The 14,946-nt window shown below is 37.8% G+C and overlaps 1 protein-coding gene across 1 annotated transcript in view; it reads right to left on the bottom strand.

Annotated features, from left to right (window-relative positions):
* LOC149167487 (Haloacid dehalogenase-like hydrolase (HAD) superfamily protein) overlaps positions 1-14,946 on the bottom strand; it is a 413,892-nt gene that overhangs the window by 281,086 nt on the left and 117,860 nt on the right. Inside the window, exon 3 of the mRNA XM_089430500.1 lies at positions 11,610-11,720. Within this exon, the coding sequence (XP_089286626.1) occupies positions 11,610-11,720 (111 nt within the window). The remainder of the gene's footprint in view (positions 1-11,609; positions 11,721-14,946) is intronic.

Raw genomic sequence — 14,946 nt, 5'->3', positions numbered from 1 at the left:
GAAAACGAAGTCGAATTTCTCTAGCACTAACGCATTCATGAAATACAAATAAATAGATGAAAACGTCGAAAGGTTTGAGTGTTTGTGCATATAGGTCGACGGAAGAAATACGCGAGGAGCAGAGGTTGTCGTATGCGTGGAAGGGAGAGATCTGCGTGAGGGTGAATGAAGAGACACACAGAAAGCGAGGAGGGCAGCGAGGAAGGATAGTCGCAGGGATGCGAGGGAGGATATCCGTAGGGATGCAAGGGAAGATTGTTTTGTAGGTGAAGAAAAGGTTGTGGAGAGCTGGAGCTGCGATGGATGCAGTCAACGGAGAAGCAAGGAAATGTTGCGGGCTTAAACGTAGGTAGAAGAAGCGAGGGAGTCAGAGGGAGCCGCAGGAGAGCAGAGAGGAGAGGAATCCACAGATTTGGAAGAAGGAGCGAGAAACGAGGGTTTAGCAAGTTTGGACGGCAGCAGATAAAGGACGCAGCACGCAGGGTAGGGACGGCAGGTTGCAAGCAGCATTTGGAAACGCAGGAGGGAGCTGACTGATTTGTGGAGAATGCAAGCAGCAGCAAAAGGCTATGGGCCTAAAAGAAAATCGAAAATTTTCTGCAGCAGAGAAATTGAAAACCCAGGCAGCAGACAGGTAGCCAAAAGAACCAAAGACAAATTTCCAGATTAAGATGTTATACTTCTGCTTAAGATTTACCAGTGAAACCCTTAAAAAATTAAATTATTTCCAAATTTAATAATTTTAAAAACCCTTGGACTGCAAAAATCTGGATAGAATCCCTGCAAAAATGATTTTGAGGCCAGATCTTACCCTCCAGGGCCTAGATCTGGCTTCAAATCAAACTTCTCCTTCAGATCTGCAACCTGTACCTGAAAACAAAAACACCCAGAACCCAGATATACAAAAAATAAATAAAACCCCAGAAACCTAAGTCAGAAAACCCAAATGTTTACAGATCTATGCACAGGAATGGTAGATCTATCAGATTTAGGGAGTGTGAGTCCAACCCTGCTCCCAGATCTGATAATCTAAGGCTCTCAACAACCAGATTCATCAATTTCGCACACAAATTTTTTTTTTTTTTATTTTAAAGGAGGTGCTTAGCTCAAAACCCTTTATGCATCACCAATAAAATCTTAGGATAAGCCCGGAATCAAATTAAGTTGGGCTCTTCAGAAAACACGAATCGGGAGTTGGCTGGTCCAACTGAAAACTTCCACAAACGCCAGATGATCTAAAAAATCAAAACTTTCCTACAAAAGTCAACTCAGCCATTAAAATAGAGCGAGAAAACAATAATAAAATTCAAATAAATAGAGATACCTACTATTACATTCAAAATTTAAATTACCACTTAAACCCTAGTGACTGAGCAAGATACCTGTACTCAAATCACTCTTCAGAAGCTATTATCAATGGCTAAAAAATATTATGCATGAAAAATGACCTATCTTATAGTATTTCATGAAGAGTAACACCGGCAAAAATTAACCCCAAAGTCTTTCTTTATTATTCAAAAAAAAGATTACACGAGAGCTTTTCGCTTAGTACACGACTCAAAGGTCGGATGGATCAACTGACAAATGACTTCCTATTTAAAGATAAATCCTCCAATGGCTAGTTCGAGTGATCCTCGTCAAAGCAATCTCGACCGTTGATGAGGATTAAAATTTCTTTTAATCTCATCCGTCGAAATATTTAATTCTTGAGGAAATTTGAATTTTTCAATTAAATGCATTTTAATTAATTCAAAGATTAAATTTTTTAACTAATTTCCCCAAAATTTTGACTTTGACTTAACCCCAGGGATCAAAGGCTTAAAATTTATCAAAATAATTAATTTACCTTAGTTCCTAGATCTCTTAAAATTTACTTTTTAAGGACCGATGAATTTTGCCTTTGGAGAATTTAACTTCACCTAGGACCAAGAATTAATTAAATTTCTGGCTTAGGATTTTAATTAATTTTTTGCCAGAAAATTCAATTAATCAACCTATGAGGGAATAAATTATTTTTCCAACCCTCAAGACACTTTACATCATGATTTTCATATTTTTTACGTCATAAAGGGGAAAACCCATTTGTAATAGACCCTCATAGACTATCCATTTCTGCGACACAAATATAATCTAGCAGACCAAGAAATTTGTAATAAAATATCCTAACCAAATAGTTAGGATTATTTCCAAATCACTTCTACATAGACTCGATCTAGAACACTAGGACTCGCCTAAGATCCCGGTGACAAAATCCATTCCGACTCTGGGTTAGACTAAAGGAAAACTCTATCAACTATCCAAGAATGGATCAGTGAGACAAAAAACCTTTCAGAATGTAGATCGTCACCATAAAAGTAGGTTTACTTAGGCAGTTACACACTGGACATGGATCTGCTGAGATTATTTACCTTATACACATGCAGAAAGGGTTTACATAACATCTTGGAAGTGAAACTGATGACAATAGTTGTACGACACGAACACATCGATCAGGCGCTATCCCTTTTGCAAAAAAAGGGAGTGTACTACTATGGGTCGTTGACACATAATGGTCAACATCTAGCTCTACTTGGGGACACGTTGCTTCATCGGAGGAATGTGAGAATCTAGAATCTGCATCCACGCAACACACAACATAACATAAGTAGCGCCCATCCAAAAATCATCATATAACGTTAAACACAGTAAAGATATAAGCTCTTCATTTATTAACTATCCTAATAACATGAAAAACATAAATCTACCTACAAAATAAAATACTGAAATAAAAGGGTGTAGGGTTAGAAATACAATACAAAGCATGCCCCATGGCATCAGATGCGTTCAATGTAGTGCACGCTGAGCATTTGCCTACTTTCAGGCAAATCTGTTGGTTGTTTCTCAGATGTGCCATGTCTAATCTTGCACACGGTAGGACTTTCTCCTATCTGAAAATCAAGTTGCTTGCGACCATCAGATGCGTCAAACCCCTTTGTCATTCTCTTTCTCTTGCGCTTTTTCTTTGTGGCTGGCTGTATCACTGATGATGTGGAACATTCTGCTTCAAAACTCTCAAATGAAGTATGTAAGATATGCATGACATGTCTTTCTTCATTCTGCATCTTCTCTGTCAAAAATGATGGATCAGTCTCACAAGTGTCATGAGTTATAACTTGATCTTTTATGATTGGTTGATTAACCATGTGAGCATCAACCTGATTCTTACTAATTTCCATTTTATCCGGGTCACCTTCAATTAACCAATTTTCAATGGAACAAATGACCTCCGCATAATAAGATGGAGCTTGTTGCAGCAAATAGGGAGGCTTATGATCTGTTGACGTTTCCTTGTTTCTTTCATCCTCTCACTAATGCTGAAATTTCTGTACCTGTATTGTTATGGCATCCATCTAGTTAGAGCACTTAACCTTCATAGCACTGATTTCCTTGGCATGGTTTTCCTCCATGGTCAATTATGAAGACATATCTTACCAGCTTCCATGTCCTTTATAATTTTTTTAATTTGTTTTTATGGTCATCAAGCAATTTTGCTTAGAGATCATTTCTCTGTCATGATTAGCTTTCATGGTTTCCATTTTCTTAGCATGTTTTTCTCTCATGACAAGTAAATAGTTTTGCATGGAAGTCCTTTCTTTGTCATGACCTGCCTCCATGGCCTCCATCCTTGTGTTATGATTTACTTGAATAGTACTCATGATGACTCTGCATGTCGGTCCTCACAGCCTTCATATTCTGAGCACACTTTTCTACTACGGTGGCTACGTGATCGGAGTGTTTAATTTTCATGATTTCCATCTCCTTATCACGTTTTTCCAGCTGGGTGTACAAAGTTCTCATATCCTTGGCGTAATCAGCTATAAATTTTTCTTGATTAAGCTCCATATTTTTTACCAGCTGCGTTTGACTGAACTGCATGTCTTTAACCAACTGCTTTAGTTCTTCTATAAGATGCTTATCATTTTCCCTTTCATTGTCAACACTGATTTGACAACTTGTTCTTGTTTTTCCACTATCATGGATTCGTCTTGCAACGATACAAGTGGATGGCACATCTTGATATGGAGAATTGTCTTGAAATATTTCATTGACAGTTGGATCCTTTACAAGATTATTTTCATCCTGTTGCATAGTACTAAGGGCACAAGGCGAGCCACCTTGATCTCCATATCTATCTTTAAAAGCATTGATGATGTCTTGTAAAGAAGCGAAAGAATCTTCAAGACAATTATGAAACCAATTCAAAGCATCACCCTCTAAAGAAAAGGCAAATAGACGCATCTTGACATCTTCATGTTTATATTGGGAAGAATGACAATATCTGATTATTATATGAGTAACCCTGGATAGATGCTTTCTAGCAGCGGCTGAATCACCACCCGAGAACAAAGGTAATTTATGAATGGCTTCTTCCGGCATATAGTGGAGAAAGTTAGTAAAATGACACGGGGCAAACAAGTCATCCATGATGACTTTCTTAAAGGAATAAGGAGGGACCAAATAGATGCTAGAGAGAGACCCCTGCTCAAGAAAATCAAGAGATCCACAAGAAGTGAGCTTCTAGTAGAAATTCTTGTAAAAGATGAAAGAAGTGGAGTCGCCACTTGAACATGAATCTAGCTCTAGGATCGAAGAGGCAAAAACAACTGGATATAAGGGAGGGCTTCTTGTCTGAGAAATAATGGATGAATAAGTGGAGTTGCCACCCAAACAAGAAACAATCCGAAATGTCCAGGTGCTAAAAGTGTAGATGAAACGATTAATGAGATGACGAAAGATAAGGTGATGAAAAAATCAAATGACGCCAAGAAATGTTGTGCTGATGGGATAAGAAATGATGAAAGATTAGATGATTAGAAAAATGTCGTGAGAACCAAGGACAGATTAACTCTATCCCCATCAACAGCGCCAAAAAATGTTGCCGTTGCCGGCTAAAATGAATGATAGAAAGATGAAAGATGAATGTCGTAGAGCCAAGGCCCAATAAATTGGTCCCCAGCAACGGCGCCAAAAAAGGTTGTTCCGCTTGACAGGCTAATGAATGGCGGGAAATATGAGATGATTAAAATGATGTTGAGGAAACCAAGGATAGAAAAAACTCTATCCCCGACAACGGCGCCAAACGCACAAAGTGTCTCGGCACCATGACAACGCTCAGAGTAAGGGCTATCACTCTAATCCTTACTTCGTTTAAACTCTCTCCTAGACAAGTCAAGGGAGGTAGTCCCTAAGGTAAATGGATGAAGATAGCCTGTGAAATACAGGCTCTAGGAGACTTAAAGATGGACAACTTGGCGAATGTAAATGAGTCTTGATTAACTCAGATGAATAGATTAAACGATAATGTAACCAAGACACGACCACAAGAAAGAAATGATTATAGACCAGTGCCTTGATGTTCAATTAATCGTAGATTAAGTAAGAAAACAAGTTATCCAGAACAATTTTCCAATATGTGACGAATAGTGAAAATCATGAATGATCAATATAAATGCCCAAAACTGCAATATGCAAGAAATTCTAGATTTAAAATCATTTTCATTAATGATCCAGATCTAGAATTAATTTTCTCCTATAGCCAATATAATTTTTAAAACATTAATCACACCTGACAATAGAGAAATATTACCATAGAATGACACCAAGGAAATTTATGTAATCAATTCAATTGTTCCTTAGGAAATTAATTAAATGTGGTAAATGAAGAAATCAAAATATTTTAATATGACAAAGTAAATTAAAAGGGTTAATAAATTGAAATTTTAATGAGTCCTAGGCCACATTAAAAAATTTAATGTGAGAGCGCAAATCCTCTTTTAATTTAATTCCTTAGTTACCAGAATTTAAAAAAAAATAGATTTTTTAAATGTTTTAGAATTATTTTTTAAATTTTAGATCTTTAAAATTTTTGGAATTTTTAATTTTTAGGATTTTTTAGATTTTTTAGATTTTTCAATTTTTTATGTTTTTTAATGTTTTTAATTTAAACAAAAAAATCAAAACAAAAATTTTAAGTGAAAACAAAACAAAAATAAAAAACAAAGGAAAAGAAATCAAAAATAAAATAAGACCAAAACCTAGCTTATAAGCAACAAATAATTAAAAAAAAGGAAAACAAATTCGAATTTCTCTAACCCTAACGCATTCATGAAATACAAATAAATAAATGAAAAGGTTGAAAGGTTTCAGTGTTTGTGCATATAAGTCGACGGAAAAAAGACACGAGGAGCAGAGGCCGCGGGTATGCGTGGAAGGGAGAGGTCTGTGTGAGGGTGAATGAAGAGACGCACAGACAGTGAGGAAGGATAGCCGCAAGGATGCGAGGGAGGATTGTTTTGCAGGTGAAGGAAAGGCTGTGGAGAACTGGAGTTGCGATGGATACAGTCAACGGAGAAGCAAGGAAACGCTACGGGCTTAAACGCGGGTAGAAGAAAAGAGGGAGCAGGAGGGAGCCATAGGAGAGCAGAGAGGAGAGGAATCTATAGATTTGGAAGAGGGAGAGAGGGTCGAGGGTTTAGCAGGTTTGGACGACAGCAAATGCAGGAGGCAACACGCAGGGTAGGGACAACAAGTTGCAGGAAGCATTTGGAAATGTAGGAGGGAGCTGACAGATTTGTGGAGAATGCAGGCAGCAGCAAAAGGCTGTGGGCCTAAAAAAAAATCGAAATTTTTCTGCAGCAAAGAAATTGAAAACCCAAGCAGCAGACAGGTAGCCAAAGAACCGAAGAGAAATTTCCAGATTAAGATGTTATACTTCTGCTTAAGATTTACCAGTGAAACCCTTAAAAATTTAAATTATTTCCAGAATTAAAAATTTTTAAAACCCTTGGGACTGCAAAAATCTGGATAGAATCCCTGCAAAAATGATTGAGGCCAGATCTTACCCTCCAGGGCCTAGATCTGGCTTCAAATCAAACTTCACCTTCAGATCTGCAACTTGTACCTGAAAACAAAAACATCCAGAACCCAGATATACAAAAAATAAATAAAACCTCAGAAACCCAAGTCAGAAAATCCAAAAAAATTATAGATTTATGCACAGGAATAGCAGATCTATCAGATCTGGGGAGTGTGAGTCCAACTCCGCTCTCAGATATGATAATCTAAGGCTCTCAACAGCCAGATTCATCAATTTCGCACATAAAAAATTATATTTTTTAAATTTTAAAGGAGGTGCTTAGCTCAAAACCCTTCATGCATCACCAATAAAAATCTTATGATAAGCTCGGGATCAAATTAAGCTGGGCTCTTCAGAAAACATGAATCAGGAGTTGGCTGGTCCAATTGAAAACTTCCCCGAATGCCCGATAATCTAAAAATCAAGACTTTCTCGATTCAGCCATCAAAATAGAGCGAGAAAACAATAATAAAATTCAGATAAATAGAGATACCTGCTATTACATTCAAAATTTAAATTATCACTTAAACCCCAGCGACTGAACAAGATACCTGTACTCAAATCACTCTTCAGAAGCTATTATCAATGGCTAAAAAAAATTATGCATGAAAAACGACACATCTTACAATTTTTCCATGAAGAGTAACACCGGCGAAGATTAACCCCAAAGTCTTTCTTTATTATTCAAAAAAAAAAAACATTACACGAGAGCTTTTCGCTTAGCACATGATTCAAAGGTCAGATGGATCAACTGACAAATGACTTCCTATTGAAAGATAAATCCTTCAACGGCTAGTTCGAGTGATCCTTGTCAAAGCAATCTCGACCGTTAATGAGGATTAAAATTTATTTTAATCTCATCCACCGAAATATTAAATTTTTGAGGAAATTCGAATTTTTCAATTAAATGCATTTTAATTAATTCAATATTTTAATTTTTGAATTAATTTCCTCAAAATTTTGACTTTGACTTAACCCCAGGGATCAAAGGCTTAAAATTTATCAAAATAATTAATTTACCTTAGTCCCTAAATCTCTTAAAATTTATTTTTTAAGAATCGACGAATTTTGCTTTTGGAGAATTTAAATTCACCTAGGACCTAAAATTAATTGAATTTCTGGCTTAGGATTTTAATTAATTTTTTGTCAGAAAATTCAATTAATCAACCTATGAGGGGATAAATTATTTTTTCAACCCTCAAGATACTTTACATCATGATTTTCATATTTTTTACATCATAAGGGGGAAAACCCATTTGTAATAGACCCTCATAGACTACCCATTTCTGCAACACAAATATAATCCAGCAAACCAAGCAATTTTTAATAAAATAATCTAACCAAATAGTTAGGATTATTCAAAAATCACTTTTACATAGACTCGACCTAGAACACTAGAACTCGCCTAAGATCCCAGTGACAAAATCCATTCCGACTCTGGGTAAGACTGAAGGAAAACTCTATCGACCATCCGAGAATGGATCGGTAAGACAAAAAACTTCTTGGAATGTAGATCATCACCAGAAAAGTAGGTTTACCTAGGCAATTACATACACGTCACGGATCTGTTGAGATTATTTACATTATACACATGCAAAAAGGGTTTACATAACATCTTGGAAGTGAAACTAATGATGATAGTTGTACGACACGAACACATCGATCAAGCGCTATCCCTTTTGTGAAAAAAGGGGGTGTACTGCTATGGGTTGTTGACACGTAGTGGTCAATAGACCCAATGGACAAATGTGAACCCAGATGGGGAAAATGTAAAAAGGGCTTGTAATGAGCAAAGGGGAGTGAGATATGTGGTATCGGGAAGCAGGACAATGCAACCAAAATAAAGGTTTCCCATGTAGTGCCACTCCTAAAGCTAGAATCCAATAAAGGAGATCCCACAGAACTAGGATACATGATTAACCCCTAGTTGAGGTAAGGGAACAAGAGTACAGCCAAAGCCCTTCATTCTTCCAAGTCACCCAATAATCCATGCCCAAGTGTGCCCAAGAAAAACAAGCATAAACACCCAATTACATAATGAAAAATCATACCTTCAAGGTTGGATGGCCCACCTTCAAACATACGATCATGACAGATGAGCGAGGGTACACAATGGCTGGCTCAGGTGGCGGAGAATAGTAGCACATCAGAGCTATCAGGTGGCTGCAAGGGGTTGTTGGCTACCGGCTGAAGACAAATCTAAGATAAAATTTCTCCTATAGGGGTCACCCACTTGTGATGGGTAACAGTGCTTACATAGGATTGGTGTCCTCACAAGTGGCTGTAATAAATTGAAGATTGTTTGAAAAGTATTCAAGTGTTTCTTCTTCAAGTTTGGATTTGCACCTTAATCTCTATGTTCATGCATAGTGTTGATAATTGATTATGTGATGGGATTTCAGTTTTATGATTAATTGTTAAAAGTAACAAAATATTGATTTATCCCCCCCTCTAAGTATTTCTAACAATTTGTCCATGTTGAATTTGGCAAGCTGGAGACCAAGGTAAATCAGTTTTAACTACCTTAGTGCATTGAATATATCCAAGCAGTGACCGCTTTTGAACCATTACCAGGCTTATACATGACCATGGGTACTCTTGTGTAATATTCACAATTTTGATTTTCTGCATTAGAGACAATTTTTGGAAGAGGAAGCAATTCCGGCATTGGGACTTAGGAGAAAAAAGGGAAATCGCAGCTTTAGTGAAGAGTGGGGACCACAAGGAGAGAAATTTGACGCAAGTGGCAATTCGCACTAGTGAGAAGAGAGAGAGAAAGGAAGGGGTGTGAATTAGTGGAAAGTGGGGACCACCAAGGGAGAGAGGGCCAACAATTATAAATAGAGCTTGGGGGCCTCCATTTGGCATCTTGGATCATTTGACAATTTAATGTTAGTTCTCTTGAACTGCTTAGCCAAGTCAATTGTGTTGTTCAGCTCAAGGAATTTCCGAGCAAGAATTCCACCCTCATTTCAGAAAACTTAGAGTATCTCCCTAGTGAGGCAATTTGTGGAGCTCAATTCAGAGTTTCCAGTGGGCGTATTTGCAAGTTATTTCAGCGGGTACATTTTTCTTCCAGGGTGCAGAAGTGGTTCGAATTTCTTGTGTGGAGATCAGTTACAAAGGAGTAGAACACCAAAAAGATTTGCAGGGGTTTTCCACTAATTTAGCCGGAGATTTTGTGGTGATTAGCAGGGCTGAGTTTGAGAGAATTCTTGGGGCTAAAATTCTATATTTCTGGAAGTGCGCAAGGGTTGGAGGAATAGAGGTTGAGGAGAGATAAGGGCCAGAGATTAGAGGAATAGAGGTTGAGGAGAGCTAAGGGCCAGAGATTGGAGGTATTCCTCAGGGGAGAATTTAGCCAGAGTTGGGAGAGATTTCTAGTGGTGGATTTGGGCTTAATTCAACAGTATCAGTTTTGTGGGGCGTTTTCTGGCCAAATTGGGCAATTTGCACTTGTTGGGGGTCACCAGGGTTGGTGGATTCAGCCTAAACCCTTTCTAGGTTTTTGTGGGTTTATTGAGAGGAGTCTTCGGCTAATTTTACAGAATTTTTTGGGAGATATTCGGGCCTGGAATCCTCATTCTTATAGCAGGGCGAATTGCTGGTTAGCTGAGGAATTTGCACCATTTTGTGGGTTTGCCTTTGGCTTGGAGATGGGCCAAACATTTTCCGGGTATTTTCGGGTTTGAGGAGAGGAGCATGTGGTTGTAATTTCAGACCATTCTGGCCATTATTTTGAGCAGGATGACCAGTTCCATTTGGAAGCCTATAGCAAATTTATGGGCAGCGAGCATTATCAGTTTGGAGCCATTTTAGCAGTTGGGTCAGCGAGATTTCACCTGGGGTTTGCATTGCTTGCATAGCAAGCTCAGGTTCCGTTGTTCTTACTCATTATGTACCCATATTCCCATTGATTAATAAAATGGCTTAGTTATTCTGCTTATTTTCTATGACGTTCTGATTTGGGTGCTTGGACTTTAATTTTAATTATCATTCCTAGTTCATGTTTTTGGTATTTACTGTTATTTTCCAATTAGGAATATTACATCTTGACAGGGTTGGAAGCATCAAAGAGAGAGAGAATGAGAGAGAAACCAAGTTTGTGTATCACACATAATGAACTTATCAATGCAAGCTACAGCCATCTATTGAAGAATTCCCTTCACACAGAAAAGCTAACAGCATACCAGAAACAAAAGCCCTAAGAACGACAATTGACGTATCTATCCCATCCCTTTTGCCAAACAATGTAGTTAAAACTCATCTCACCAATAATATTCATGATAATGAAACAGATACTAAGGCAACCTAAACTCCCAATTATAAAGCTGGTTCGTGATTCCAGGCTACTAATGCTCAAGAATTTAATGTCCAAAGATCAATCATATTTATGGGTCTCTCGAGCTAGAGCCAGTTTTACTAGCCATAATATGAAATTGCATCAATATCTGATGTCATCACTCTTATGCACAGGGAACAGATTCTTTCACATGTCAATTTCAGGGCTGTAGGGTTAAAAATTAAAATAATAATCAGCTTCAGCAAATTCTTACCATTAAGTCCCACATCATGTACAAACAACAAAAGCATCAGTAAAAAATCAGTTTTCATACAATTTATATCCGAACACTAATACATTAACTAATATATACAATAAAACATGCCAAGAATTCAAAGGTTTCCCAATGCCCCAAATAATACTTCACCTTACCATATTTTGAACCAATAGTTGCATATGTCTCTTCAATGGGCTTCACTGTCTGCAACAGTGTCCCTCCTGCATCCAGCAAAAGAGCTTCATATCTTTTCCCTTGCTTCAATCCTTCTTGACACACAGGGACAAAATCAAAGCTCTCAAAGCTCCATAAATAACAGTTTATCACATTCAAAATATTATCATCCCATAGATTCTACAATAGCTATCATATGCATTACATTATGGTCAATTGCAAATGTTAATGTCCTTTTTCCTATTTTTTTAGTACTCTTCAGAGAAACTGGCCATCCATTCTTATCATCATTGCAATTATGGAGCTTCCATATTCATGCACTAGTCCTTAAATGCAAGTAAGCAACAGTGCATAAACCAAACCAAACCACACTTTTATAATTCTAAATGGAGAACAAAGAACAAATTCCCACACAACTATTCAGTCTACATTTGCTAGCAAATCTCTATGTTTATTTTCTCTGGTATATTTGTCCTTGTGAAAAATGAAACGTACAAAGCTCAAGAACAGCTAGTTTCATCAAAAGCTGAAGTCAATACCCAACAAAAGGCATGCACAAACCCAATCTTGACCTTTTTGGTACAACTTTCATTTAGCTGGATAACTAATTATAAGAAATCATCAAAAACAGTCGACCTCCCATCTTGAAAATGAATACTCATCCAATAGTTTCTTTTAGTACACTTTTCACACCTGTTTAATGAATTAGAAGAAATCCCCAGAAGAATTTTGACCTGTTAAGTCTGTGTCTATATGAATGCAAAGTTGCCATGGGTTTTTCTTCCTAAAGTGATCCGCAAACTGCCAAAGATATTCCACTAGATAGTTCATTACAATAGATTTGATAAAAATATATTGAAATCCAAAATCTATATTATGGGGGTTAATTTTCCTTAGATTTATGAATTTATTTACTATTTTGTGCTTATGCATGCAATATATAAAATGCACAAATAAAAGAACAGATAAAACAATCACTCGCAAACCACAATAACACCAAAATATGACTTGGGAAACCCTTTTGGGAGAAAACCCAGCGAGAAAGAGAAGTTGCTCTAGTCTCTCTTTCTCTGAATTGAAATGAATCAAATACAAAGGGGTGAGACTTGTTGCCACACAATCTAGCAGGGGTCCTAGGAGGGGTACCTAAGGGACAACTACTAGACCAAATGACAACAATGGGACAAAGACCCACTGTCACCTCAGTCAGTGTCCCCTGCTCTTTATGGACTTTCACCGATGGGAGGAGTCCCGGTACGAGGGAAATCACCAATGATGATAGGATCAATAATAAGGTATGGTGTGATTTTCAACATCCATTCAAAGGAGAGGCTCAAAATGAAGGCTCAATGCTTCAAAGAAAGCAAATGGCTCTCCAAGAAAGACCTATGAGGAGACCTAGACCTAGGGCTAATGATATTCAATGATGACAAGGAGACCTAAGTTCAAGGCTCCCAAGATGATTAGGACCTCTTAATAAGCATTGTATGGTGATTATATGCTTTTTCAAATAGGTTTTTGCTATTCATGAAAAGCCTAAAATGAAAACACACAAGACCTAGGGTTCATGAATAACCGTGGGAGGAGACCCTCCAAAGAGCTCACTAGGTCAAGGTAGTGTAGGGAAAGGGTTTTGAATGATTTATTCCACTAAATACTATGTGCAAAAACCCTCAAGAAGACCTCTTACCAAGACGTTCAAGATGATTTTCAGGAATGCAACTAGGGCTTGAGTTTTCTCACAATCCAAGAGTGGGAATTGCCTCAAATTTGGAGGAGGGCTAGAGGAAACACCAACGCAATAGCCTGTGAAAATTGTTTTCCAAAGTCCCCCTCCAATGCAATTCGCATCAACCCCTAGCCAGTTGTCTAGGGTTAGGGCTGAAATTTAGAAAGAGGAGAAAAAGAGAAGGAAAAAGGGGGTTATCACCAAGTTTTATCAGATTAGTGCCTTACCCTTGGGATATGGAGTCTATGTGATTTAATATCCGGCTAAAATTTGTCTTCAAGGAGGCTAAACTGTGATGCCTTAGCTATCACTCTTTAGCATTTACCCACCAAAGACCAATGGACTTTTATGGAAGAAAAACAAGTTCTATTCCACTAGGAACATACAACTACTTGCCATTCAATCAGTAACATGCACAAATTTGCAATTAACAATCTTTTCAATGATATTTAGTAATTAGGGCATAAAAAGAACTAGCTAGTTGCAAGATTTCCACACATTAAACATTATTACATGAAAAAATTTCAACATAAAAGCACTTACAAAATAGCAAGAGATATATCCAATCCAAGATCAGGATAGTGGCTCTAAGAGAACAAAATTTCAGCTCCCAAAAATATCGAAATGCATCAAAAGAGCTCCAATAGACATTCCAAGGAAAAAGTGTGAAATTCTCAAGAGAGAGATCCAAAAAGTGATGATGATGTTTGATACAAATGAGGCTCTACTTTATTTATATGAGCCTCTAAGAGTTCGAATTAGCCTAAGATGCCCCTAAAAATATTTTAATGTGAAAAATAATATTATTTTGGTGACAAGCCCACCAAATAGCACATAAAGTGTAAGATAAGCCATCCAACTGAGGCCGAAATGATGTAGCAATGGTGTAGGAGGGTCGTCGAAAGGACTAATCGAGTCCTCAAGGTGCCATGATGAAGAAGAGGGCTCCATAAATGATGGTCAAGGGGATGGCCTTTGATATTCAAGTAAACATCATGTGGTGCTCCAAAGTGGCTTTGAGGCACAAGTAGTGATCTCATGGGTCTCCTGGTGTAAAATAAGCCTATAGACTGCTCCAAATGAGGGCACAGAAAATGATGCTTTCCCTCCCATGTCTCAAGGATGAGACAAACCTCCTTTAGGCCTCAGATCAGCTGCCAAACCCTGTATACAATGCTAAGCCGGTTGGGGGCATTGTTGGTCCAAGTGCATCATCTCACATATAATGTGGGGCAATGAACAAGTTGTTGAAGGTGTTGAGGTTGCCCATGGCATGAGATAATGCTTTGTCACATGATGGAAACCCATGGCTCTCAACGCTTCCCCTACAAGTGTCAATATGATCCTCTAGTGGGCTTGGATCCTGTATAGGGAGGCCAAGCCTAAAGTGAAACCACTTGCCAATCCTATATAAGATCCAATGCGTCTCCTCACCTTCAGATACAATAATTCATTAGTGCAATTGAGTGAATAAGCTCGTTAATCAAGGGTAGAAATGGACACTTCATAGTGGGTTTCCCTTCCAGATTTGGGGCTTTGAGCATGTAATGGTGTTACCTCCCTTGGTAGGAGTAGTTAATAAACCACCC

Source organism: Pinus tabuliformis, chromosome 5_1 (assembly GCF_031772625.1).
Source record: "Pinus tabuliformis cultivar Carrire ecotype Pingquan chromosome 5_1, CPIR1, whole genome shotgun sequence".
Lineage (NCBI taxonomy): Eukaryota > Viridiplantae > Streptophyta > Pinopsida > Pinales > Pinaceae > Pinus > Pinus tabuliformis.
Note: the sequence above shows the minus strand (reverse complement) of the source record. Positions and strands in the feature narration are given on the sequence as shown.